Below are 27,460 nucleotides of genomic sequence, written 5' to 3'. Positions count from 1 at the left end.
ATTATCTCTTTCTCAAAGCGAAACGTACAAAAAAAGATGCGCCTGTGACGTCAGTATTGCCGCCCTTGGCTGGCACGGCCCTGTAAGAAGCTGCCAAGCAGTTCAACTTCGTTATCTTGCTTCCGTTGGCGGCAGCGCAATGCCTTGTGAGCAATGATGCGCTAAATCTGCACTATCATTCAATCGTGCATCGTTTCTGTGGCCAAGGACGCTTTCGGCAGCACACGTTCGTTGCTACATTGACATTTCAACTTTAAACGGCTTGCCTTCGGAAAAACGATCTCAATAAATATTGACAGTCGTCTGGCCGCAAGGAACATGCTCACGGAGCCGTGCCATTCATCGCAATATCTCGAAAGGCTGGAAGCGGTCAGGGGCGCGATCGGAGATATTTTGTTCGATACGCGTTCTGTTCAGTTGCTGCAACGTGACGAATTGGCAGTATGCAAAATTTGTGACAAGGGGACGGAGAGAGCAGCCAATCAGCAAGCGGTGAACTCACCGGACGTTGCGTTGCCTCGTCTGTCGTCTGCTTGGGGACGATATACTATAAACCGAAATGGTTTTAGCTTTCTAATAAATCAAATGTCTGTATGAAAAATATGTATCTTTATTCTCAAGCTTAAACACGTTCTCAAATGGTAATGTGTACGACTATTACAATTTATTAGAATCAGTTCTTCTGAAAGGTCGCTAGGTGGTGTTGCGCACGGCGCGAGAAAAAGGAAAAAAAAAGAGCGGTCTACTCGGCGCGCTTTTCAAAATGTCGTCGCACCGAAACGTGCCGCTCGGCCCTCGGGTTTCGGCGCGTCAGAGGGAGCTCCTCCTGTCTTTTATGGAGGAGCACCCCACCCTCATGACGCCGTCGTACCCCCTGGGGCCATCGCTCACAAAGGCCGACAAGGAGGCGCTGTGGCTCCAGCTGAAGGCGCTGCTGGATGCCGAAGGCCCTGCACGCAAGACCGTGCAGCAGTGGCAGGCCTTCTGGCGGGAGCAGCGGTTCTACGCGGACCAGGCGCTGGCCCTTGTCAGGCAGCAGCAAAGGTGAGCGTGCGCGGATTAATTTCAGCCGGTCGCCTCATACGCTCGGTTTGTTATTTACAGGGGCACCGGAGGCGGTCAGCTTGCTGGATTCCACGGCCGCATCCTGCAGCTAACCGGAACCGCGCGGGTGGATGGTGGGCGAGCCGCTGTGTACGGGCGGTCGGAAGCGGTAAGCACTGGCTTAGAATACTATTATCGCCTAAGTGTTTTGAACTAGCACTTTGTGACCGTCAGAAATCCGGCAAGCGAGGTTCAATGCGATGCGGCCTACGGTGACAAAAAGCGTATTATGGTGTGTCGTTTGTCGCGACACGGTGTGTAGCTCACGTTAGGAGTCGAAAATATCCGCTTGCGTGTCGCGTCGAGACGGTAAAAAGTGGGTTCATTTGCCTACAAACGTTTAGGAAAAGTTCACGCTAGGGCGGTGTTGCTTAGAACTTTGTCGGAAACGGTCGAATCTGCAGGGGTGAAAGGACGCCCGTGAAGTTAATTTTGAGGCATATTAGAGGAACCTACGTGCTCGAAACTGCTTGAGACCATCGACTGAGGGGCATAGCCAGTGGCTGGCGCACCAAACACGCCCCCCCCCCCCCCTTCTCGAAGGTCTTTGTGTGGATAGCATGCTATGTTTTCAAACACCCCTCGAGAAGAAAAAATCTAGCTACGCACTGCCCCCATTACGTGCAGACTCGCTACATTAAACCATATCAGTTATGATTAGTAGCTGCTGGTACAAACATCGCTATGCGTGCAGAGAAGTTTTGTGACACATTCTCAACACATGCTTACAGTTGGTCCCCCCAGATGAGAGCCTGCAGGCGCGAGCTCTCGCTGGGGACTTCCGGCGGCCTCAGCCCATCCAGCCATTGCCCGCCCAGCCTACAGTTTCGGTTGGCGAGACGCCCGGCACCAGTGGCTTGCAGGTGAATTTGCACACATCACATTTTTTTTCGTTTATTGCACACGGTGTGCGTAAAGCAGTGTCTTACTTGAACGGGCTTTTCAGAGCGTTGCACGCGGTGCCGGTGGTGTGGCCGAGCAGGATGCGGCCCAGGAGTGCCTGAGTGCTCCAGCTCGTAAGTTCGAGTCGCCTTGTCCTGTTAGCTGTACCAATATTAAGTTTAATGGAATCACCCATCGGCATGTGATGCTTCTTACCATGTCATTGCTTTTAAAGATGAGTTACATAGGCTTCTGCTGTGAAAAAAATAGCATAACTTGTATGCTTTCAGCACCACAACGCCAAAGGCGCCGCCGAGTGCCGCCGGCGGGTGCCCGTGAAGCCCTCCCACGCCTAGTGGAACTGCACACCCGGAGCAGTGAGCAGCAGCAGCAAACCAACACGGTTCGTGGATACTATTTCTGTGCACGGCGGATATATCTCAAAAAGAGATAGGATGCAAATGGATGTAGCCGAGAATTTTTCTTCAATAACTTCGAAGTGCAATAAACAGCCATTCTGCCTTGAAATTAAACAAAAACATTATGGTGAATCTGGGCAAATGGAACATAAGAACATTTATGGACGAATATTTGCTATTTTACAATATTCGATGGAGTGTCTTTCTATTGGGTATTTTCTTCAAAATTAATTCGTACCAAACATTTGCTATTTGCACACTCCTACAGAAAACCAAACCTAAGTATGTAAGGAAGTAAATCCTCAGCATAGTCACGAAGTACAAATGTACATATTTGCAATTATAACGTTGCATATGCACGCCTTCTTCGATCATTGGTTGGGGTATGTATTGCATTCTGGAGGAGTATACGGGACAGAGAATCGCTGATACTGCACAATCGCCCGCCAGGCAAACTGGTGCGTAGCCCTGAAAAGGGCTGTTTGGTTTCTTCTTACGAAGAGGTGCTTGGAGGTGTGAGATGCGTTTGAGGAGGTGACAGAAAATCAATTCTGACACCACTAGGGTCTGTCCAAACAACGGGAATTGGTTGTGCGCAGAACTCGGCACCATTGACGGATGCTCTGCGTCAGTAGATGTTCAGCGGAGAGGATGTGTTGTGCACGCTGAGACTCCATAAACAGAAGCTCCCAGCGAAGTGTCGGTAGCGAAGAATTCCGAGGTGACATTGGCGACATATTTCTTCGTTTCCAGCTGATTGCGGAGCTCCGGGATGCGGCCACCCGCCAGGCTGTGGCCCTCGAACAGCTGGCAACCGAGGCCAGGCTCCACAGGGAGGCTGCAGGGAGGCAGGCTACAGCCCTGGAGGCCATCCTGCAGCAACAGGGCCAGGCTTTGCAGGAGCTGCGCAGCGTGGGGGCGCTCTCACGGGCCATTGCAGCGGCACTGCGGCGGCCTGCACAATAATTTGAAATTTTGCTATATTCTTTGATCTGCAACAAAGACTGCTGCAGTTTTTTTTTTTTATCTGCAGCAAAGCCTGCTGCAGTTTTTTTATCTGCAGCAAAGACTGCTGCAGTTTTTTTTTCTGTAGCAAAGACTGCTGCAGTTTTTTTATCTGGAGCAAAGACTGCTGCAGTTTTTTTATCTGCAGCAAAGACTGCTGCAGTTTTTTTATCTGCAGCAAAGACTGCTGCAGTTTTTTTATCTGGAGCAAAGACTGCTGCAGTTTTTTTTTTATCTGTAGCAAAGGCTGTTGCAGTTTTTTTTTTATCTGTAGCAAAGGCTGTTGCAGTTTTGTTTTAAGTCAGCAGTGCAGATTTTTTGAAATCTGCAGCAAAAGGTGTTGTGTATAGTTTTAAACCTGCAGCGATGGTTGGTGTGTATAGTTTTAAACCTGCAGCGAAGGTTGTTGTGTATAGTTTTAAACCTGCAGCGAAGTTTGTTGTGTATAGTTTTAAACCTGCAGCAAAAGGTGTTGTGTATAGTTTTAAACCTGCAGCGAAGGTTGTTGTGTATAGTTTTAAACCTGCAGCAAAGGTTGTTGTGTATATGTTTAAACAAGCACCAAAGGTTGCCTTTTTTGTATACTTTCAAAAATATCGCATTCCACATGAGGGCACTTAAGAACTTGGGCTGTGCACTAGGTTTTGTGTCGCGACTTCTGAAATACTTGCGGGAGTTTGTTTTTGTGTATTGCTTCGACTTTGTTGTGCTATGTGTATGTGTCTGTGCAGAGGAGAGGCAGGCGCCTCTTAACGTCTGTACGTATATTAGAAAATGACTTTTTTTCTTTTTACCTTACAGTAAGGGCAACTTTCTTTTACTCAACTATATTATATCGCACAGTTCTGATACAATTTCAGTTCTAAGATGGCGCTCATGTTGTGCATTTAATTTTTTTAAGCATGATTCAGTATTCCCACTTGCCGGCGTTGCAGTCCCGATACAAACAGGCTTTTTCGGACTACCCGCCAGTTTGTGGGGTGGTCACTTTGGCTCGGTGACAAACTCCGACACCGTGTCCCATTCACAGTTAGGCCGCTGCTTGTGCATAAGTGTTAGGCAACATACTTCATAGGAAGGATAGCAAGTTATTGTGTGCTAAAGAGGACAACAAAGAAGCACATGCCATATGCGCTTATGTTATGCTTCTTATGTTATGCATAAAAAATATGCACAGTTCATCAGGATGGCATTGTGCACAAGCTTGTGCAGCCATAGGGTCATTAATTAAAAGAACATGGTTTTATTGAGATGGGTAGCTAATGTACAAGATGTTATCATGCCAAAAATATTGCGCCAGACTGGAGAACATAGTAAACTGAGTCTCAGCGTGATGCTCTGGGGAGGAAACAGTGCATTGTATTGCTTGACGTTGACTTGATAATAAGTGACTAATAAATTCACCGTGGCTAATGAGCCCACGCCAATAGTGTGTTTGTAAACTTTGGCATACCGACAGCATTCGTTTCACTTTCTTTTCCCACCTGTGAAAAAAAAAATAACGTACCAAGCAGTTGCAGCATTACATTGGCTGCTGCCGACAAGGTCGCAGCAGGCGGCGGCGTACCCTCCGGAGGTGGTCAGTATGCACTCCGCGTGGTCCTTGGAAAAGGTCCACGTGGTTGCGCTGCTGCTGGCCCCTCAGGTACAGCTCCCGTGGTTGTGGGACCCGCATGGGTGGTGCTGGCGGGTCGACCAGATCTGCAGTCTGCTGGACAGCTAGAGCAACGTCACTGTCGTCGTCCTCCTCTTCTGGGGCAGGCTCACGTGCCGCCAAGGCAATGTTGTGAAGAGTTGCACAAGCGGCAATGATGGTCGCCGCCCGATCGGGGTTGTAGAGCAGGGTCCGGTAACGCTGCAAGCAGCGGAACCTGCTCTTTAGGACCCCGATGCACCTCTCCACAACATTGCGCATGGCGGTGTGCTCCTTGTTGTAGAGGCCCTCAGGGGTGCTGCCAGCTTGATGCCCCGGCACTGGTGTCAGGAGCCACGGCTCCAAGGGATAGCCGGAGTCTCCTGCGCAAGGGCAGGGTGACAGTTTAAGCGATATCTACTTCATTGTGGCGCACATTTGCAGCACTTACCAAGCAAACATTCACCAGGGCGCAGTTCTGCTTCAAGGTATGTACGGAGAGGGTTCCTACGCCACACCCATGAATCATGACAGGACCCCGGGAAGCAGGGGTTGATGTCTTCAATCCAGAGGTCTGCATCGCATGTCTGCAGATTAAAAATTAGTGCAAACAGTTGTCGTACAAGTCCTTTAAAGCACTTTCTTATATGAACCTAATTGAATATCCGCACACTGTGACAGACTGTTCGAATACTGCTATGAGCAAATCTCGGTCGGACATGGCTTGTTTCGCAGTTAAAGTTTCAACACGCGGACTTGTTTTCGTCAGGGCACTGTCAGACTAGCCCGCCTGTTAACTGCTCGGAACGTCACAAATTGCTGGCACCCCCGCGTTGACCCACATTACTGTTACGTGTTTCAGCTAATGTCCCGCAACACCTCCAACATGAAAAATTGCAGGCACAAAACCGGAATAAAAGAACTCCTTTAGTGCTATTAAATGGCACATGTATTGCAAAATGGAGCGCCCATCATTAAACGTGTGCAGGACGGCAGCACGGGACAGCCAGTACTACGGCATAATCCAGCAGGAGCGGCGTTTTGAATCCATCGAAATCGTGAATCAAGCTTCGGGGATACTCCGCGATCGAGCAACGTCAATTTCATGCGCTGTGGAGACCGCTGAGCCGCAGTGTGTCCCGCACCGCAAGATTTCGTCACTGTTCCATCGCGATGGAGCCTCAAAAGGAATCAATTCCCGTTGTGGATAGATCGAGAATACCGCTCCTACTACATTCTGTTGCAACAGTCCGAGTGAAATGGAAAATTACTGCGACACAAACGAACAAAAATGTATCACTAAAGATACAATGCAAGAATAATACTTACGATCATGGTGTTCATGGCGTAGAAACCCTTCCTCGACATATAGCTCTGTGTATCCCCGGGGCTCAGGCCTTGGGGCTGCTGTATGGCGATAAGAGTGCCATCGACGCAGCCGAGCACACCGGGGATCCGTCCGAGCCGCGCAAACGCCGCCTTTGCTCTGGCCTTCGCGGCTGTCGTCTGGGGGAAGTCCACCCACCGCTTTTGCCCGCCAACGACAGTTATGGCGTTTGCCACTTCGTGGATGGTGTCGCTGACGGACGACTTCGACAGGCCGATGAATTCTTCACTGCCGACGCCCCGCTGGAAGCTTCCCGTTGCGAAAAACCTCAGCGCGCACAACACCTTCCGCTCAGTAGAAATTCCGCTGGCTCGCTGGCACCCGATGATGGGGTTGAGTTCACCGCACAACCAACGCACCGTTTCTTTTGAGAAACGAAAACGACGCCGGAATTCGCCTTCTGTCATCTCTTCAAACGCATTTCGCACCTCCACCCGCTCTCCTTCCTCCTCAAGCAACGCCAACGCGACAACCGAAGTTGCCAACGCAAGCGCCATTTTTCTCGAATTAAACTATGGATTGGATCCGAACGTGCTAGTCAGCTGCCGAAGCCGCCTTTGGGTCTAATCCAATCTATCAGACGCGCCAAGCCAAGCCGGTCTCGTAACGAGCAATGATCGCTCCAAACTTCTCAACTCCCGTCGCGTTCGAACGAAATGCTCGGTGGGCGGATGATTGACAGGAGCGTATCGTCATGGTGACGTCACCAAAAACGGGGCGGCGCCCCGCGGCTGGCGACGTCGGCGCGGAGTAGGCCAATCGCGCGCGCCGGTAACCGAACGAACGCGCCGAACAACCATCTCCGATCGCACCCCAGGTCGATGTTACCCACGATCTTTTTCCGGGTCAGGCTTTCAGAGAACGCTTAATTACAAAATATTTGTTCTTAGTTCTTACAGAAGCATGATTATTAAGCATATATTCGCTCAACTACAATATGTCGAAGACAGGCTCCAGACTGCTAATTTGCTTTAGCCACCCAAAAAAAAATTATTTAAATGATAATTACCATACATTCGTAAATTGCGCACACAACTGCTCAACTTGTTCCGTATCCGGAGGGGACCATCTGAACACTCGAATGATAACAATGATTTTAGGAAGATTTACATTGATTTATTCCTTAATATTTGGTGCCGTTAAAGAAGACCGCCTGTATATTGATGGTGCAGTAGGAACCAGGAACCTAATAAAGCAGGTGCGAATACTCGGACAGGTTTTCTTGACGTAATTCAAGTTTATGAACATAGAACAGATGCACGCAACCGTGCACCTCTGTCTTTACAATGTATTCTCCTACATTGTACAAGAAACACCTCAGCGCCACGGTACATCAAAAAAGGTGTGCGGGAGCATTATTCGCTCTAATAGATTTCTGAGCATTCGTGGCATCAGGCTTGGTTTTCTCGCGTCATCAGGAATGAAAGGAGCACATACCTAGGGGCCCAAGCAGGTAGACTACTTCCCGCACTGGGTCGGCGTAAGATTACAGACAGACAGACAGACAGACAGACAGACAGACAGACAGACAGACAGACAGACAGACAGACAGACAGACAGACAGACAGACAGACAGACAGACAGACAACAGACAGACAGACAGACAGACAGACAGAGAGACAACAGACAGACAGACAGACAGACAGACAGACAGACAGACAGACAACAGACAGACAACAGACAGACAGACAGACAGACGGACGGACGGACGGACGGACGGACGGACGGACCGACCGACCGACCGACCGACCGACCGACCGACCGATAGATAGATAGATAGATAGATAGATAGATAGATAGATAGATAGATAGATAGATAGATTTGAAATGGCTGAGTAAAGGCAAATAATGTTATTTACCTTAATAACAACTGTCTGGGCGAAAGCATTGGATAATATTCTTCTGTAATTCGTAACAGATGGGGCAGTGCGGACCCGATTAGATCTGGGTTGGGATGGAAAATATCGGAATTTTAGGATGAGTGCTTTGCTGCAAATAGATTGATTGTTTAAGGTGAATTATAATAAATTCTTCAGTTTTACGAGCAAAAACGACGATATAATTATCAGGCACGTCGTAGTGGCAGACTCCCGATTAATTTTGACTACCTGGGCGTTCTTTCAGCTTCCACACAATGCATGGTACGCTACACTTCTTGCATTTCGTCGCGGTGGAAATGCGCCCGCCTCGGCAGGCATTCCAACCCACACCCTCTGGCTTAGCGGCGCAACGCCCAAGTCACAGCTTTAGGGTGGCTAGAAATGGGAGGCGTGAAAACCGGCCTCTCCAAACTTGTCAGGACGCGCGATCACTTCAACGTGGCACTGTTGTGGGGGGGGGGGGGGACTGGAAAACAGTGAATTAGAGTCTGATTTGTCTTGCATGAGCAATAGACAAATCGCGCAACAGAAGGTCCCCGGACTGACCTATGATGACGTCATTCTGCCACTAGCGGACAACGCATGTGATTTAGACACTTGCGAATATTTGTGGCAACGCAGCGACAAACCTGGACCTTATGTTTAGCACAGAGAAATCAGGACTTATGATGTTTAAGGAAAGGACAACTAATTACATGATGTCAATTCAACAGCAAGTCATACGCATAGTCAAACGATCTATTTACATATGCGTATATACAGCGTGTCCCACGTAACTTGAGCCAAGCATTAAAAATATGCAAATACAACTTAGCTGAACAGACTCAAGGTAATGTTGTTTGCCATCGCTTGGAGATGCTCAGATTAATTTTTTTTATTCGGCATAATTAAATAACTAGTCCTAATTAATTAACTTTTCAAATATTAAAATTCGGTGAAAAGTGTCAATGAGAAGATTGTATACAAACACGAAAACTCCCAATCAAACAAAAAATGCAATGCGTCATAGCCCCGTAAGACAGAGGCTACAAGCCCTCAGCAAAGTCAAGCGAACAATGCTTAAATTCCTTCTAATAACGCATACAACGTACAATTTGTATCACTGGACTAGACACCGCTTATTGGGGGGGGGGGGGGGGGGGGATGTATGAGCCATTGCTACAAGCCACTTGAGCCTTTTGCCTTAATAAACCGTGTGCCAATGCAGCCGTGCGGTTTGGGGCTGCTTCCACCTCGGGCACTAGGTCGGAACTCGTGTTTCCCTTGACTGCATACGTACATCAACATGAATTCGTAAAAAAATCCGGTATTTTTTCTTTATGTGTTAACAATACACAGTTAAAATATAGTCCTCAAAGAACTCCCCCCAATACTTCAGTACCTTTTTGTTCTAAAACACACGTGCGCGCTACCCTATTTGATACAATGTACTAAAAAAATTATCTATTGCTTTCCGCCCGGCAGCTGTTTTTATTCTTAATCACGACAGAAAACCGACCCTAATGCCACCAACGCTCATATAGTAATCGCGAGCGCGCACAATGTTCTCGCACACCTTGTGTGATATACGGTATCGTTGAAGTGTTTCTTGTATAGCGTAGGAGAGTCCGTCGTAAAAGCAGATGCACTGTTGGGCACATTTGCTTAATTCGATGAACTTGAATTGCGCCAAGAAAACCCGTCGAAGCAATCGCACCTGCTTTTTAAGAAGCCTACTGCACCATGAATATCCAGGCAGTTATTTTTTAACGGCGCCAAACTTTACTAGAGCAATATAAATCTTGCTGGCAATATTTATTTATTTATTTATTTAAAATACTTTCAGGGCCCAAAGGCACTACAGAAAGGAGTGGGGAAGAAATAGCAAGGCGTGCAGCAAACAAACAAACAGAAGTATTACAAGGCGTCTTGTAAAGCGATCTTGAACTGGTGGTCATCACCAATGCTGGCGATTGTGGAGGGAAGGTGGTTCCATGCGACACTTGTTCTAGGAACAAAAGAGTCATTACACAATTTTGTGCGACAAGAAGGTAGCCCCCCCTTGAAGCGATGATCGGTCCTTGAAGATATGTAATGAGGTGGATGGAACAAAACATCCTTCATGTCGTTGTTATAATAATAGATTTTATGAAAAAGGCTAAGGCGAGAGGACTTTCGACGCAACGAAAGGTCAGGCAAGTTTAGGGTTTTCTTCATAGATGTGACACTGGAATGACGTGAATAATTCGACAAGATGAAACGTGCGCCGCGATTCTGAATGGCTTCAAGAGTTTGAATGAGTGTAGTCTGAGTAGGATCCCATATGGCGCATGCGTACTCTAATTTAGAACGTACCAAGGTTTTGTAAAGTGTTAACTTCAGGGACGCAACTTCAACTTTCGACGCAGATAACCAAGCATGCGATTGGCGTTGTTAGTTACAAATTCTACATGCGTATTCCACGATAGATTAGAAGAAATGTGAACACCAAGGTATTTATAGCTGTCAACAGATGGTAATGGAATATTATTGAGGCGGTAAGTACGCGGACAATGATTGTGATCCTTGTGATCACCATCGGAGGCTTTAATGTGGGCATTTCAAAACCACAAAAGAAATGGTTCACTGAGCTTGTGCAAGAAGACCTTGGTTTGAAGTGCCAGACCAATGGAAGTAACTCAACGAAGTAACAACGGTCATGCTTAGCTTCTACTTTGGCCAAGATACTGTCTAAGGTTGTAACCGGGCCAACCAGTATATGTCACAGTAATCACAAGGCTATCGTCACTACCATTACCAAATGGTGAAAATAAATCATGACCCCTTGTCTAATCCTGTCTGATGTGCTACAGCTTAGCTGGTCATCCATCTTCACAGAGTGGAATGGCTCCTAACATATTATATTTTCTTTTTGCGTCGGTTTCGCTTTCAGAAAGTGATAATGGTATAAAGGCAGTGCCATTCAATGTTGTCTCTGTGGATATAAATAAGATTCATGTAAACTTTATACCCGTGCTGTGCTTGCTTAGTGTCTGTGGTGTTGGGCTGCTAAGCACGAGGTCGCGGGATCAAATCCCGGCCACGGCGGCAGCATTTCGATGGGGAAGGAATGCGAAAAAATCCGTGTATTTAGATTTAGGTGCAAGTTAAAGAGTCGAAATTATTCCGGAGTCTCCCATTACGATGAGCCTCATAATCAGGTTGTGAGCTTGACACGTAAAAAGCCCATAATTTTAACGTCGATATTTCATTTTAATGCGAGAATAGGTACAAGTAAGGAAATGCTAGCTTCTCACACACACCTATACACACAACCATATTTTCACCACACTATCTCTCTCTCTCAAACACACAGACGTAAAGGTAACTGGCATCTTCACCTCCACGCACATTTACACGCGGCCACGCATGTACTTATTGAGAGCAGCATTCCGGGCAAGTTGGTAACCATTACTCAAATGATATTGCGCAAGAAAAGAACGACACGGACGTGAGAGGACGACACACCAAGCGCAAGCTTTCAACTAAGTTTGTTGTACCACTGAAACCGATTTTACACATGTGAAGCAGTGTAGAGCGTGCATGCGCTTACATGAAAAATGAACTGCGCATTCATGTAACATAGTCACAAGTCATGTGATGCCGTGTCCAAGAAGCTTAGTTCTTTTTCTGTGAGAGCCATAAAAGGAAAGCTAACACACTTATCACCCAATTTTGCGATCATCTGCGCTTCAGATATTTCTGTATTGAGCGGCGTACTGCCACGGGAAACAATCGTGCATTGGTCCTCAAGAGGTTTCCAGCCATTATCGCGACAATGAATTGCCAAGAAACCACCGGAGCCATTTCTTACATTGTTGCTGTGTTCGCGGAGCCGATCATTGAGGCAACGCCCAGTTTGTCCGATATATTGCTTTCCACGTGATAGCGGGAGGTTGTAGACCACCCGGTGGACACACTCGACGAACTTTTTGCGGTGATGCTTTCTGCACTTATGGGAAGGAAAGGCATTTGGATCCGTCAAACTGCAAAGACTGCCGAGTTTGTTGGGTGCAGAAAAAACAATTCTCACATTCGCCCTTTGGGCCATCTTTTTCAAGTTATGGGAAATACCGTGCATGTAAGGTATAAAGGCCATCTTTCTCAAGTTATGGGACATACCGTGCATGTAAGGTATAAAGTTATATCTTTATACCTTACATGTACAAGGGCTTCGACCTTTTAGCATTTTTTCTTGCTGACAGCTTCTAGCCATGAAACAGGATACTGACTGTACGTGCCCAGACCTCAAATGAGTCTCACTTGTCCAACATACAAGACGTACTGGCTATCTTTCAGAACGCTCAATAGGTGCCTGGGGTTAAAAAGATCGCTCACATAGTGAAAGCCACCGTCAACGAGACGTTTCTTAGGCTCATCTCTACAAACGTAGAAGCCCTCGGCACGCTAACCAAAGAATGCCACCGCTTAAAGTAAGAGAAAACGCCATTGCATCTCGCATCCCCTAAGGCATCCATCAAAAACTGCTCCAACGTCGTCTAGCGAGGCATCTAGTTTTTCATATACTATTGTCATTCGCTTCCAGCAATATACAATGGTAAGTCGCTTCAACTAGCTGTTTATAATTAAACGGGGCTTCGTGTAAGGAGTAAAAGTTTGTAATCTAACTTAAATATAATGGCCAACCCACTGCTACTTCTTTTAGTGCAGAACGTGATCAAAGTGGTGCTTGCACGTAGTAATCCCACGCATTAAGCCCTGCGGCAGCTCCAGTGAACAACCTTTCCTTCCTTTTCACGAGCATAAAGAGCCTGCTAATTAAACATGGTGAAGAGTTGTCAGTATTTGACCATGTTGATGCAGATTTAGTTGTGCTTAGACGTGGCTTTCCGAAACAGTTAACGACAAATACGTCCTGCCCTGTGCCAGCAGATGTATTTTTACGGCTTTGAACGCTAAATATTGGCGGTGGCGTCTCGACAGCAGTATCTGCGAATTTAACGTCACGTGTAGTCCCTGTTAGATGCTGCTTAGCGTTTGTTTACGCATGTCTGTGCCTCGCTCGTAATGAGGTAGTGCCTGCTATGCTGGCGGAGCGCATTAGTAACAGCGAGGCAGAGAGGAAGGCGCAGGCCCTGAAGTACGACAGGCGGCTCGCAGAGCTGGAGCAGAATATCTCGTAAAGATGGCCGGCACCAAAAAGGGAAGACTCGTCACTTGGCTGTGGAACTGCCCCAGCGTCTCAGGCAAAAAAGCACCGAAGACACCACACATTAAAGCGACGGCAAAAAGAAAAAAAGCCCGACGTAATAATCCTCCATGAAACATTCGACCACGTAAAATTGCCGGGTACGCCCCCACAAGCAGCGCACAATATGGACGGTGAGGGAGATGGTCGTGACCACATTATGCAAAAAGGGTCTGGTCGCGATCAACTTATTAATGCGAAAAATTACGGACATTTTCCCCATCCTCATAGAAGTCGTGCCACGCAGCTATAAGGAGAGCAGCACGTTCGTCCTGAACGTCTACAGCAGCCCGTTAAAGAAAGGGGCCTAGCACACAACTTCGAAGCTTTAATTAACGAAATTATGACTATCGCGAGCAACAACAGGCTCGTCATCGGAGGTGACTTCAACGCTCCACACACGCAGTGAGGATGTGGGCACTCGTCTAAGAAGTGAAAAGATCTGGCCGACCTCATGGAAAAGGTTGGCCTTCTCAACGGGCCAGCCTCGCACATCTGAGTAGGTGTGGGCCCCGATAGGGACACCCCGCCAGACCTAACACTATGCAGGAGCGCCTGGAGAATCACGTGGGACCTGGGGAGCGAGACAGGACCTTCAGTATAACCGTTAGAGAGGCGCGTGTCATGAAGGGAATAAACAATTAGGTTCAGTCTGGAAGACTGGTGCTAATTCTGCCCAATCAGAGAGAAAAAAGAACAGGGACACATAAGAAACATAAAAAAATGGAACGGGGAGCTGCTACGAGACGCAAAAAAGGCCACGACCGAGATGGAATGGAACGACTGGGGGGCTGGACGCGAACACGAACACAATGACGATGGTGGTGGTCACCCTCCGCTGGTGGACAGCACGGTCGCGCATCTCGTACAAGTCGAAAAATCCATCCTGAAAAGTCTGCAAGGGCGAAACCACAATATAAATCTAAGGCGCAAAATTGCGGAACTAAACAAGAACATCGAAACACACTGCACCCAGTTATGTAGTCAGCATTGAGACGAGGTATGCGATGCTATGGAGGGCAACATCAACACCGGCAAGACGTGGAAGATTCTCAAGCATCTGCTCAACCCGTGGGCCACGAAGACAGCGGCGAAATCGGAAATGACCAAGCGCAGACACAACTTCAAAGGAAACATACGTAAAATCGGTGATGAAATCCTCAAGCTCTACCTTGAGAGACCTGCAGCCGTTCATCACCGGAACTACTCGGGCTCTCCCAATGAGCACCTCGGCAGAGACTTCTCCTAGCAAGAAATAAAGGCGGTCCTGCAGACCACCAAAACCAAGTCAGCTCCGGGCCCCGGCAAAGTGACCAAGGTGCTCCAGAATCTAGATGACCAGGCAGCCTACCGCTTGACAGACTACAACAACGAGTGCTGGCGGAATGGCGGGATACCCGACGAATGGAAGAGACCCGACCTGATTCTCATCCCCAAGCCGTGTAAATCCTTAGAAATACAGAACATGCGGTCGATCTCCCTCACTTCGGGTGTTGGGAAAGTGATGAAGCACGCCTGCCTGAGTAGAGTTAACGGCTACCTGGAGTCAAAGGACACGTACCACAACAACACGATTGGGTTCAAAAGAGGGCTCTCTGCCCAAGACGCCACGATACAACCGAGGAGGCTAGGCAAACTGTCCAGAGACGTAGCAGAACTACACAAACGGGGAATCAGATTAACCACGATAAAAATCACGGAGATACGCATGGCCCAAAAGATCAGAGTCGTGGGTGTCTGGATCGAAGACAGGGGAACAAACGCGGAAACTATAACGCACGTGTAAAAGAAGATCACAGCGACCATTCGGCTAATACAGGGGGTCTCCAACAACAGAAGGGGCAGTAAAGAATGAAACGTCGTACGACTCGTCCAGGCCTTCGCGATCAGCCACGTAGCGTATGTGGCGGATTTCGTCCACTGGAATGAGGCTGAGAAAGACAAGATCGACGCACTCATTAGAAAAGCGTACAGAACGGCACTGGGTCACCCCCAATGCACGAGAAATGAAAGATTACTGCAAATCGGGGTACATAATACGCTGAAGGAAATCGCAGAAGCGCGGAGGATGGCGCAACTCGAAAGACTCCAAAACCAAGGCGGGCAGAAAAATCGTGGAAAAGATCGGCATAAACCGCCATGCATACCCATGACTCAGATTCACGTGGACGTCCGAGCCGCAATAAAGATGGAAAACATCCCGAAGAACGTGCACCCCGTGAACAATGTCGAGAGAAGAAAATGCCGCACGAAAACAATTCTGAAAAACCATGGCGTGTGGGAGGGGGTGCTCTTCGTAGACGACGCCCAGTACCCCTAGAAACCGGGACGACAATGGCGGTGTCGGCGGTGACGAGGGTACCTCCCTCTTCTTAATAGCATTGGTAGGGACAAAAGGAAAGGCCATGACTGCGGGCTCCGTAAGGACAAGACCCTCAGAGTCAGTGAAAGAAACAGCAATCGCATTGGCTGTAATCAACAATCGGCAACAACACAGAACAATTAATAGCGACTCCAAGAGGGCCATTAGGAACATCACAAAGGGCTGAGTCTACACCGAGGTCGCCAAAATCCTTAACCGTAGAGGAGAAGACTTCAAGAAAGGAAACGTCACACCCAAATACCTAACATGGATCCCGTCACATATGGCAGAAGTAACCACGAATGCTCCTACCAACCACAGCGAGAAGGTCCACCGCGGCTCAGGCAGTGACGGCCCAACACCCCGCAACCACCGGGGAAAGGGAAGGACTTCGGCGGTGGCGATGGAGAAGACGGAGAAGGTGTCGACGACGAAGTGATAACACATGACCACATGGACAGACTGGTCACGTACCACGACATACTATACGAAACAAAGAGACGCATACCCACAATCCCAGAAAAAACTCGACAGGTCTGAAGAAACGGATTGTAGAAGGATGAACACCAGAACGTTCATAAACCAAGTACATTTAAACAAAGTATATTCAAGACAATTCCCAGACGCCAGCTGCAAGCTGTGCAAGCACGAACACGAACACGTGGCACACATCCTATGGAAATGCACAGAGACCAGATTAGTATATGTAGAGGAAAACATAGAACTGGACCTTCTCGAGGAGCGATGGCTAAGCGCTCTGTCTAGCTCGGAACTGCACGACCAACTATAGTCAATCCAGCGGGTCCGGGCAGCGGTGCTATGCCCCACCGCACATAATGCCCGGGTGGCCTGAGCCCGGGCTGGCAATGTAGCAGGTCCTTTTCTCATTAAAGTTTTTTCTGTTCATCCAACCAAGACAATGCTTCAGATCATCTTCAGACTTCCCTTTTCTTTCTAGTGGACATGCACTGCATGCCCCGTTTTACTTCTCTTCTTCGGCTGACACTGCGGGTCGCAGGTTATGCTACTTAAAACCAAATGTTTCAACAAAGGACGTAAGTTTTATACAGGTGTGCTATACGGGGTGAGGCAGTTAAATTTAGCCAGCATTCGAAAGTAATGTAGCAGAGGGGACATAGAGCAGTTTTATTCGCCAATATAAATTTTGCATTCTGTTTATTTGTATATATGCAAAAAATTATAACTAATTTCGGATGCTTTAAATGCAGATAAAAATTTGAATCAGGAAGTTGTAAAATGATTACTGGAACGTCCGACCCAGTGGTATCTGCAAAATTCATAGAGCACATATAATACATTTTACTAGCAAACCTTTCTTACTTAGGTCCTTGGTAGTGGTATTGTGTAAATGAAACAAAAGAAGCAATGTTTGTTTACTTCAAGTGATTCGTGTTAGTTCGTGTTCAACATTTTTACACTGCAAAAACACACGTCATATTTATGAACCATACTTAGTGGTCCCTGAGCTAGCAAAATAAGGGGATTCGAGAGGGTTTGTTTCTTTGTTCATCATATCCCTACAACATTAGCAGATGGTTGTGGTAATGGCGTTGGAGCAGGCGACGTTAGGCTGGCCTTATAATGTTAACTAAGAATATTACCAGAGAGCGTGACTCAGGCATCGTTAACATCAGGCCATGATTGATTTTACGGTAGCAAAGGACGGTTCCACAATGACGCAGAGTTCTCAGTTCGATAACAACATTGGCAGCGCAATTTATTGAAGGATCCAACCTGAGCCCGCCGTTGCCCTACAGAATACATTATTAGCGCTGCTAGACAACGCTAACGGCAATACTATACCAGCTTATTCATTGTGCTGATTATATTACTTGGAAAACAAGAAAGAGTGCATATTGTCAGTCAATCTCACCTTTTCTTCAATGTCGCGCAGCCAACGTTCCATATTGGAGCATATTTTCGAGTCATGAATATTGTTGCGCCAATGTTGTTAACACAGGTTCATGCACAAAACGTATCGGGTAGAATGATGTTTCAGTTTTTTAAGCCAAATATGGAACCTTTAGCTCCGGAGTTCTTAACTAAATGCTCAAATATAGGGAAATTGCTTTCGTCAGCTTCCAGGGCAGCGAATTTGGCGAGCTTTGTTGGATTTAAAAGAAAAAATAAAGCATTCTGTTGCAGCGAAGACCAGGCATATTATTCAAGCCATTTACTTTTTACAAAAGGTGTCGTAATTTGCAAAAAAAAAAAGCACAAGTACCCTGTTTGCCATTCTTCAAAAGGTAAATAAATAACGATATCGTATTTACATGAGCGGCACCTAGTAAAGCGTTTAATCAGGCTAAATATATGTACTCTACAGCACTCGAAAATGTACCACTAATTTCTGAAAAGAACCCAGATCTTTAAAGCATTGCACCCATTGCGAGAATGTTGTAAAGTCATATATTTCTATGGCTTTGCATGTTCTAATAAAAAGAATTTCCAGGTGTGCTGTAACGTAAAGCTATTCCGAACATTTTTATTCCAATTCTGCAATCAGCCCTTCGTGATCGGTAAAAAACTTTTTTGAACCACCCACACTTCCCTTGTCTTTCACGCCACGTCACGAAAACCGCGATAGCTCTCCATCTACTGTGACGCATGTACACTGATTATGCATCATTGGACCGAACAAAAGAAAAATGGTCATTTCTTATTCTACGCCTTTTCGCGATTAGCACTCGGCTATTGTTCAAACTGTAGCAAGTAGGTGACGCCCCCTCGGACATAATCTTGGTTCACCTGCCAAGCTCGGTGGCCTGCTATAGCTCGGCAGGCAACAGTGGTCACCCCGCACCACAATAAACACCGACGAGCACGGCAGCTCGCCGGTCAGTAATCTTCAGCACCACCACGCTGAGAAGCCCTCCCTTGTTCACGACCCGGGGTGGATTGTGACACTGGCGACGAAGATGGGATCCTCGTGACTCTGGCGAAGAAGCTGGCGACGAGTACCTACGGAGCGTTCCACGCCGCCGCGAGCGGCGAAACACCGCCCCCCGTTGCTGTCGCCATGCCGCTGTACGGAAGGCTCGAGCCGTTCGAGGGAGATGGGTCCGCCTGGCAAATTTGCGAGGAGCAAGTCCACGTGTTCTTCCGGGCAAACGACACACCCGAGGCCAAACAGCGGGACATTTTCCTGGCCAGCTGCGGGACCCGCGTCTTCAGCCTCTTGCTCGACCTTCTGAAGCCAGCCACGCCGCACGTTAAGACGCTGGGTGAGCTGCTTGCCATACTGCGCTCGCATTTTAACCCAGCACCGTCCACACTCATGGAGCGTTTCCGCTTCAACAACCGGAGCCGCCGGGAAGGAGAGACCCTCGGGCAATTCGTTGCTGCGCTACGAGGGTTAGCGAGTGCCTGCGCCTTCGGGGACCAACTGGACTCGCTGCTCCGGGACCGTTTCGTCTGCGGAATCAACAACCCCGCCATGCAGACGCGACTCCTGGAGCTTCCCGACCCGTCGCTGGACGACGCCGTGAAGGCAGCGCTGGCAATGGAAGCTGCCGCCAAGGACGCCGGCGAGATTTCCCGTGCGACTGGCTCACCGTCGACGGAAGCGGCGGTCAACAAATTCGCGACAAAGGGCAGTACCTGCGGTCGCTGTGGTGGTGCCCACTCCCCTTCACAGTGCCAGTTCTCTCAAGCACAATGCTTTACGTGCGGGAAAACTGGGCACCTGGCACGTGTATGCCGAAGTGGGAGGACGAACAGCAAGCAGCAGCCGGATTCAAGCCCAAGTACAACACAAGCCCGCGGCCAGGGTAGCCGTCGCAAGGGTACGCGGCGGAGGCATGCGGCAGCAAGCTCAAGTTCTTCCGCGGCCAGGCTCCACGTCGTGGCCGAGGACCCGCCGATTTTCGACATGTGGCACACAGGCTTTGTACCGTCGTCTGTGCCGCCATACATGCTGACCGTCGAAATCTGCGGGCACCCCATTTCCATGGAGCTGGACACGGGGGCCAGCGTGTCTGTAATGGCCGGGAAGCTCTTCAAGCGGACTTTCCCCGGCGTGTCCGTCGAGGCTTCGGGCGTGATGCTGCGCAGCTCCTCCGGGCAACTCTCCCAGGTCCAGGGTCAGGCACAGGTCAGCGTTCGTTTTGGCGACAGGGAGGCAACCCTTCCCCTTTACTTAACGAAGGGGTCGTCGCCGACGCTGCTGAGCCGAAACTGGATTCATGCACTGGGCATTCGTCTGCCAGAGTACCCGGAAGCCAGCCTGCATGTGATGCAGAGCTGCCAAATCTGCCAGGAGCATCAACGAGCCTCGCGTAATGTGGAAAACACCCCCTGGCCGTTTCCACAGAGGCCCTGGTCCCGCCTACATGTGGATTTTGGGGGCTGTGGCGGTGGTGGCGGAGCAGCCTCCCTGCGCTTGGAGGACCTGCAGAGCCAGCTCGAGGAACAGCGGGAGCTGGCATCGGCACGGCTGCTGGAGCTGGAGCAGCTTCAGCTTGACCACAAGGAGGCCCTGAAGACGGTGGAGAAGCTGCGGATAGAGCTGCGGTCGCTGCCCGAGAGCCTGGTGGTGAGCACGGCAGAGTGCAAGTGCCTGCAGAGCCAGTTCTCCGTGCTGTACAACGAGAGCATGCAACTCAAGACTCAGCTGGACGAGTGTCGCTCCTTGCTGTCGACAGCCAAAAACTCACACCTTCGCCACATTGAGCACATGGAAAGCGAGGAGCTGGTTGTCCAGAAGAAGCTTCGCTCGGAGGTCATCCACCTCGAGGACAACATCGCGCAGATTCGTCGAGAGTACGAGAATCTACGCACTGAGTTTGAGGCGTCGTCGGTGTCCAGCGAGCAGGCTAAGCCAATCAACCGGGAGATGCGGCACATTATAACGAGCCTGCAGAGCCGCAACAGGCAGCTCAAGAGCGAGGTCTCCCGCAGCAAGCGCAAGCTGCGCAAGGCTCAATCAGAGAAGCAGAAGCTGGCTGCTGACCAAGGGTGCCGTCCCGGGCCTTTGCCAGAGTCGGGAGCTCCAGTTTCCGCCAGGAATTTCCGTCCTGGCCCACCCTGGTCTGCCGGACAGGTGGTGTCTCCTGCCAGCGCCTCATCGCTGCTCGTCCGCATGCCAGATGGGGCCATGAGGCATAGACACGCCTACCATGTCAGACCTCGCCTCGGGACCTGGCCAGCACCCTCAACTGCCACCGAGTTCCAGCCCGCAGGAGGACTAGCAGCAGCACCAGTCGCTTCTAGCGGAGTACCACCTACCTCGGAGGCGGCAACCGTAGCCAGTGGTGCGGCACCCGTTGGACCGGTGTCGAGCTCTGCACCACTCACGAGGCCGACCACTACGGACCCTCCGGATGGAGCGAGGCTGGCCCAGGCAGCACCCGGCGTTGCCACACCCGACCCGTCAACACCGGTGCCCAGGCGGAGTACTCGACGGCGGAGGCCACCAGACCGTTACTCGCCTGGATAGCAGGCACCGTCGACCCAGCTAGGGTGGAGGCAGAGCCTCTAGTGTGAACTTGGACGTTTGTTTTTTATTTCACAAACAAACTGGGGGTGAGGGGTTGTAGCAAGTAGGTGACGCCCCCTCGGACATAATCTTGGTTCACCTGCCAAGCTCGGTGGCCTGCTATAGCTCGGCAGGCAACAGTGGTCACCCCGCACCACAATAAACACCGACGAGCACGGCAGCTCGCCGGTCAGTAATCTTCAGCACCACCACGCTGAGAAGCCCTCCCTTGTTCACGACCCGGGGTGGATTGTGACACTGGCGACGAGGATGGGATCCTCGTGACTCTGGCGAAGAAGCTGGCGACGAGTACCCACGGAGCGTTCCACGCCGCCGCGAGCGGCGACCCGGGGTGGATTGTGACACAAACGTTTTCAGGCTGCACCCACTTCACCTCTCTATCATGCGACGTCGCAAAACCGCAAAAACTCAGCGCGTCAAAGTCACGTGTATGCGTTAAAGATGCATTAATATGCCGAACAAAACTGAATATGTTCCTGAATAGCAGCAGGGTGCTTCGTTCCGAAAGGAATAAATGATGGTTGCCGCCGATCGTTCAAGTACTGGCTACTCGCACCTGCCGGTGAGCCCGGGTTTATTTGCGTGCATGAAAACTTTTTGCGTGGCCCTGTAACGTTTTTAAGCAGTTTAAGCACGTTTACGACGTCGCTGTGCCAGCTCTTCTTTCTTGAGGATCTTTCTTATCTGCAATCTTAACCTTCTGTGGCACGCTGCCGTGATTTTCGGCCAGCCACCGCAAGCCACTCCCTTCATCCGGTTATCAATTTTCAGTGCACTGGCTTGGCCCCATCGAATCCCTTTCCACTTGAGAGTGCTCCTCGCCTCTTTTCAGCCACTTAGGTGAGACGAGCCGCTCACTATAGGCAATGCTATCCTTTTTAAAGCAAACAAATGTTACCACTTATAAACGAGGAGCGCGTTTGATTTGTCGGTTCAGACAACCCTGCGGGTCATCTCCCGAAGCTTGCGTCGGCGGTTACGCAAGTTTGACGTCAGGAGATTGGAAAAAAAAAAACATATTGGAATAGTTTTACGTTAGAGGGCCCCAGAACAGCGATATCTATTCCTTGTGCCGAGGTACGCAATCGTAAACATTGTGCTTCAGTTTTTTTTTCAATTAGTTCATTTTTAGCACTTATGTAAGTGCTAATTAATAAACCAAATTTTGTTCCAGCATTCATCATGCAGGAACAAAATTCCAGCATTCATATCATCGAAGTTTTCTTCATTTTGTAGATGTAAATTGCAATAATAGTACAATTGGATTTGCCTCCCTAGATAAACTCAAAGCCCGCCCTTAAGTGGGAAATTTCTTTGTTCAGCTCGGCACCTATTAAAGAACAATGCAGCCCAACCAAATATGTACATGCTGTAAAATGGTGCGTTGTAGCTTACGTTATTGTTTATTTCGAGTGTTCACTCGATTGGTGTAATGAGTGTGTATTCAGCGCGCGCTAATGTGGAGTGATTGTGTGAGTTTTGTGCGCAAGACGTACAATCAGTGCAGTGAAATGTTAGTGTTATGGTTATGAGCAGCGCGATTCGTACTTCGTTTTTTCTTAATTTAGGCAGACCTGCCTAATGGGATCGCACCAACGTGACGAATAGTGTGTTCTCAAATATTCGAGGGCATAGCGACAGGTATGTATTATATATATATATATATATATATATATATATATATATATATATATATATATATTATACGGACGCGTGTGCACATGCGCGGCATCCCGGTAAAGATATAGTTCTTCAAATGACGATGACCTTGTTTGGTGATGTCGCTATAACATCTCGTCGCTTTCACTTTCACGGACAAGTTCGCACAGTAGCCAGTTTCATTCTTCCCATTTATTATGCTATACTAGCCTACCTTTCCACCCCATCATAAAATAGGCAGGACATTATAAGCTGTATGTGTGGAGCGTCGTTCATCAAATGCTGAACAGGTTCTACCAGTGCTTATTTATTTTGTCATGTGACCCGCAAGTACGATATCACAAGCAAACGACTATTATTATTTTCCGCACGACAGCGCATACTTTCATCTTCATACCAAATCAGTTATGAGCGCTTCTAAAACCATTCGAGCAGCCGTTTATTGCTGTGACAGAAAACAGCAATTGTTAAATATTACAATATGGAGTTTTACGAGCCAGTAATGCTTTTACAAGATGCACGCAGTAGCGGCGGACTCCTAAAATTTGGACCACCTGGGTTTTTTACCGTGCACCTAAATCTAAGTACACGGCAGAACGGACGAAATGTGCAACAAAAAGATGAAAACTCAGCTCAAGGAAAAAGAAAGAAGCAGAAGTGTAGTAACTGTGGTAAAGCTCATGCGTCACACAAGTGTTGGTACAAGGCTTACAAGTGCATACGCTGCTCGAAAGTAGGTCACCTTCAAAATATGAGCCAGGCCAGCTGCGAAGACCTAAAAGCACACCTGGTAGCCGAGTTATCGGAAGACGAGCACACGTGCAGTTGTGACGTTACGCCGTCGAAGAAAAGCTACATTTTATCTGCGATGTGCAAGGCCCCTACCTGCCAATGCAGGTTAACATGGGTACGGCCGTGACGGTAGTGCTCTAAAGCTTGTACAATGCCAATTTGACGCACATCAAATGCGAGCCAACAAAAATGAAGGTCAAAACTTATGCAGGGAAAAAATGCATGTTATTGATCCGGGTCAGGTCACTGCTCGCTATGAAGATCAGTGTGCTGTTTTAGCTGTTGTTGTTGTTAGTGACGGTGAGCGCAATCTGCTTATACTTGTAGGCAGAAGTTGGTTTGAAAGGTTCCAGCTAAGCTAGAAACCCTTTTTCACTTGCAGCGTTGAAGACAGGCATGGAAGATGCGTTCCAAGTTCCTTTGGGTATTTTCTTCCACTTTGAGAGCTATTAAGAACTATGAGACACAATTGGTTCTGCAGACAAAGTGCTACTTTGTATTTTGTAAATCCCGGCCGGTACTCTTCGCGCTGCGAGAAGTGGTAGAAAAAGAGCTGTATGACTTTGAAAAAAAAAAGAAGTGTAATCGAGCGTGTAATTCAGAGCGACTGGGCAACGCCACTCGTAGTGGTCCCAAAAAGGGAAGGTTACAAAATAGGGTTGTGTGGCGACTTCAAAGTCACGGTCAATCCTGTCCTAAAAACGGATCACTATCCATTGCGCCTACATGGAGGTTTGTTCTGTGGAGTTTGCGAGCGAAAAGTGTTTTGTGTACTCAATTCACCATCCGCATATCAGCAGGTCATGCTTTGCCCTGCATCCAAAGCAGTTGTACCAATAAACACACACCGGGGGCTATATCGCTCCCCTACGGTATAGGACTCCCCTACGGTATAGGAAGTACTCCGGCTCTATTCCAATCCTTAATCAATAAAGTTTTGATGGCTATTAGGAATGTTGGTTGTTACATTGCCGATGTGATTGTAGCTGGATGGAAGATAGGTGAGCGTGAAGAAAAGCACTTGAGCTAGTTTTACGGCAACTGAACCAGTACAAAATTACCGGCAAGGCGAATAAGTGCAAGTTCTTCCTACGCTCAGTGTCTTACCTTAGTCACATCATAAGCTTAGAGGTGATACATTCCACTGAAAACAAGGTGAAAGCAATCACCTATGCTGCGGAGCTTACGAATATCACGGAGTTGAAAGCTTATCTAGTGCTTCTGAACTACTATGGCAAATATTTAAGCAACCTAGCATCGGTGGCAGAACCACTGTACAAGCTACTTAAAAAGTTAGAGCATTGTGTTTGGACGAAGGAATGCAGCGACGGATTTAAAGCCATCAAACACCTTGCGCACCAGCAGTCGAGCGCTCACGTACTACGTTGTACGCAAGCCGCTCGGGTTCAATGTGATGCATCAGCGTACGGCGTTGGAGCTGTTATTTTTCTTGTGTTGCCGAACAATTGGCATTTTCTTCGCGTACCTTGACACCTGCAGAAATGAACTATGCGCAAAGCGAAAGAGGCTCTAGCTCTTATTTTTGGATTGGAGAAATTGCAGAAGTTTTTGTACAGTAGAAAATCTGACTTGTACACGGACCATCAGCCACTACTGGTAGTATATGGACAAATCGAAGCCACGCCATCGCTAGCGGTGGCGAGACTGCATATGTGGCCTTTAATGATTTGTTCTTACCAGTTCACTGTGAACTACCGCAAGGGAATTGAAATTAAGGTCGCTGAAGCTCTGTCAAAATTGCTTACTCCCTGTTCTTCCAAACCAGAAACTGCTTAATGTCTGTCTTTTTTCGAATGCACACCGCCCACAGCACGAAATGTGTCAAAAGAAGTTGCACGAGATTGCACACTAAGCAAAGTTCTCGAGTACGTTTGAAAGCGTTGACCAGAAAATGTCGTGGACGAATGCAAACCAGACTATGTCCGGCGACCGGAACTCTCAGTCGAAACAAATTGTCTTACGTGGGGCACAAGAGTAATTGTAACTGACAACCACAGGCCCGCATTGCTAGCCTTGCTTCACGAGGACCATCTTGGCTCTAGCCAAATGAAAATGTTTGCAAGGAGTTTTGTGTGATGCCCCAGTATGGACAAAGCTATTGAGGAATACGCAAGGAAGTGCCGATTCTATCAACTCGTACGACCGGCGGCGCAGCCTATGCCTCTCCACCTGTCGTCATACCCATCAGCGTGTTGCAAGGAGTGCAAGTTGACAATGTGAAAAAGAGTAGTCACAGCTTTCGTATCTTAGTGAATGCATATGCCAAAGCGGATGGAGTTCGTGATATGCCGTCAACTACCACCTCTCAGACTGTTAGTAAGCTTCGGCGTCTTTTCGCAGCGTACGGGTTTCCTGAAGGAACTTTAGGTTATAACAACCCATAGTTCGTGTCGCCAAAGTTTGCGAAATTTTTTCTCGTAACTTTATCAAACCTACTAAGACTCCCCCGTATCACGCAATCTCCAACGGAGCAGCTGAGCATCTAGTTCAGACAACAAAGAAGACACTTTTGAAGCAAGTGTTGTCTCTTGCCGAACATGGAGAGCAACACTTCGTGCGGGAAGAATTAGACGGTTTCTTGATATCTTAGCGGAATAGCGCACATTTTATGACTGAGAAGACCCCAGCCGAGGTGTTTTAAGGCGACAGCCGCGAGTTATGTTGTCATTTCTCAAACCGAGTTTTGTGAAAGACATATGTGATAGACAACAGTGTATTAAGCACCCAAGAGACAAGGACACGGGCTGTGAACGTGCGTTCGCCTTACGCGAAAGAGTGTTTGTGAAGTGCGTGCGTCATGAGGATACCACTTGGGATGACAGCATACTGGTGCTAGGGGTGAGCCCAGTGACCTATCTCGTGTGCATATCGGGTTAGGTTCCATTTGCGCACGCCGATCTACTCCACCCCTCTTTTGCACGACCACCCTAACTTTCGCAGCATGCATCTCCGTTGAATGAGCGGTCTCGAGAGTCATCGGCAGGGCCAGCAATGGAGAACGTTTGCCAAAACAGACATCTGCCGGCACAAATTGACCGGCTTCACCACCCCCTTCGACAGCTGATATGACTGTGCCATCCTATGCTTCAGAGAATTCGCGACAGTCTTCACTGCCAGTCAACGAAAACGCTCTGGTGCCTCCAGGCCGTAGCCAGCGTACGCGTCGGCAGCCTGATTGGTTCAGACCATCATACTTCAATAAATGACTGTATAGTGTTGTGTAAAGGTGATGTGATAGCACGAGCGCGTAACGAACCGCTATTGCGACAGTCGTTTCTAGGTCCTTATAAGCTACGCACGACACGCTAGCAGTCGGCTATAAGAACACGATGCTCTATGAAACGACTTTTTTCTGCAAGACCTTCGTTGCTGCTCGCCGTAGTTATTACCCATCCCAAATGCTGCAGTTACTGCGCATGCATCATGATACGCATTCACATGATTGTGACACTAGGAGAAACACAGACGGATTCGATGAGCGTGGCGTATTCTTCTGTGCGCGTACCGCGGCTGTGCGCGTTGTTTTTTAAATGCGAGGACACAGCATAATATACTCAAATAAATCAGCTAG

At 48.4% G+C, this 27,460-nt stretch overlaps 1 protein-coding gene and 1 long non-coding RNA gene across 2 annotated transcripts; one reads left to right on the top strand and one right to left on the bottom strand.

Moving 5' to 3' along the window:
• Positions 1–2,044: 2,044 nt before the first annotated feature.
• Positions 2,045–3,486, top strand: LOC126535287 (uncharacterized). Its single transcript, XR_011895389.1, has 3 exons — positions 2,045–2,120; positions 2,277–2,389; positions 3,159–3,486. It is a non-coding gene; the product is annotated as an uncharacterized lncRNA (long non-coding RNA).
• Positions 3,487–4,932: 1,446 nt separating this feature from the next.
• LOC126535378 (putative nuclease HARBI1) lies at positions 4,933–14,399 on the bottom strand. The gene is made up of 4 exons (XM_050182262.3): positions 14,370–14,399; positions 6,373–6,744; positions 5,495–5,630; positions 4,933–5,426 (listed from the first exon to the last, which is right to left on the bottom strand). Exons 1-4 carry the CDS (start codon positions 14,397–14,399, stop codon positions 4,933–4,935), a joined length of 1,032 nt encoding a protein of 343 aa, XP_050038219.3.
• Between the last annotated feature and the right edge of the window lie 13,061 nt (positions 14,400–27,460).

Source organism: Dermacentor andersoni, chromosome 7 (genome assembly GCF_023375885.2).
Source record: "Dermacentor andersoni chromosome 7, qqDerAnde1_hic_scaffold, whole genome shotgun sequence".
NCBI lineage: Eukaryota > Metazoa > Arthropoda > Arachnida > Ixodida > Ixodidae > Dermacentor > Dermacentor andersoni.
Note: the sequence above shows the minus strand (reverse complement) of the source record. Positions and strands in the feature narration are given on the sequence as shown.

What these genes read in the sequence shown, in the direction of transcription:
- LOC126535378 (XM_050182262.3), bottom strand. Translation starts at nt 14,399, where the DNA reads ATGCGCGACCGTGCTGTCCACCAGCGGAGG. An exon ending in ACGCCATGAACACCATGATC is followed by an intron (nt 5,631 to 6,372) that starts GTAAGTATTATT and finishes TTTAATCTGCAG; the next exon opens with ACATGCGATGCAGACCTCTG. An exon ending in CCCTGGTGAATGTTTGCTTG is followed by an intron (nt 5,427 to 5,494) that starts GTAAGTGCTGCA and finishes GCCCTTGCGCAG; the next exon opens with GAGACTCCGGCTATCCCTTG.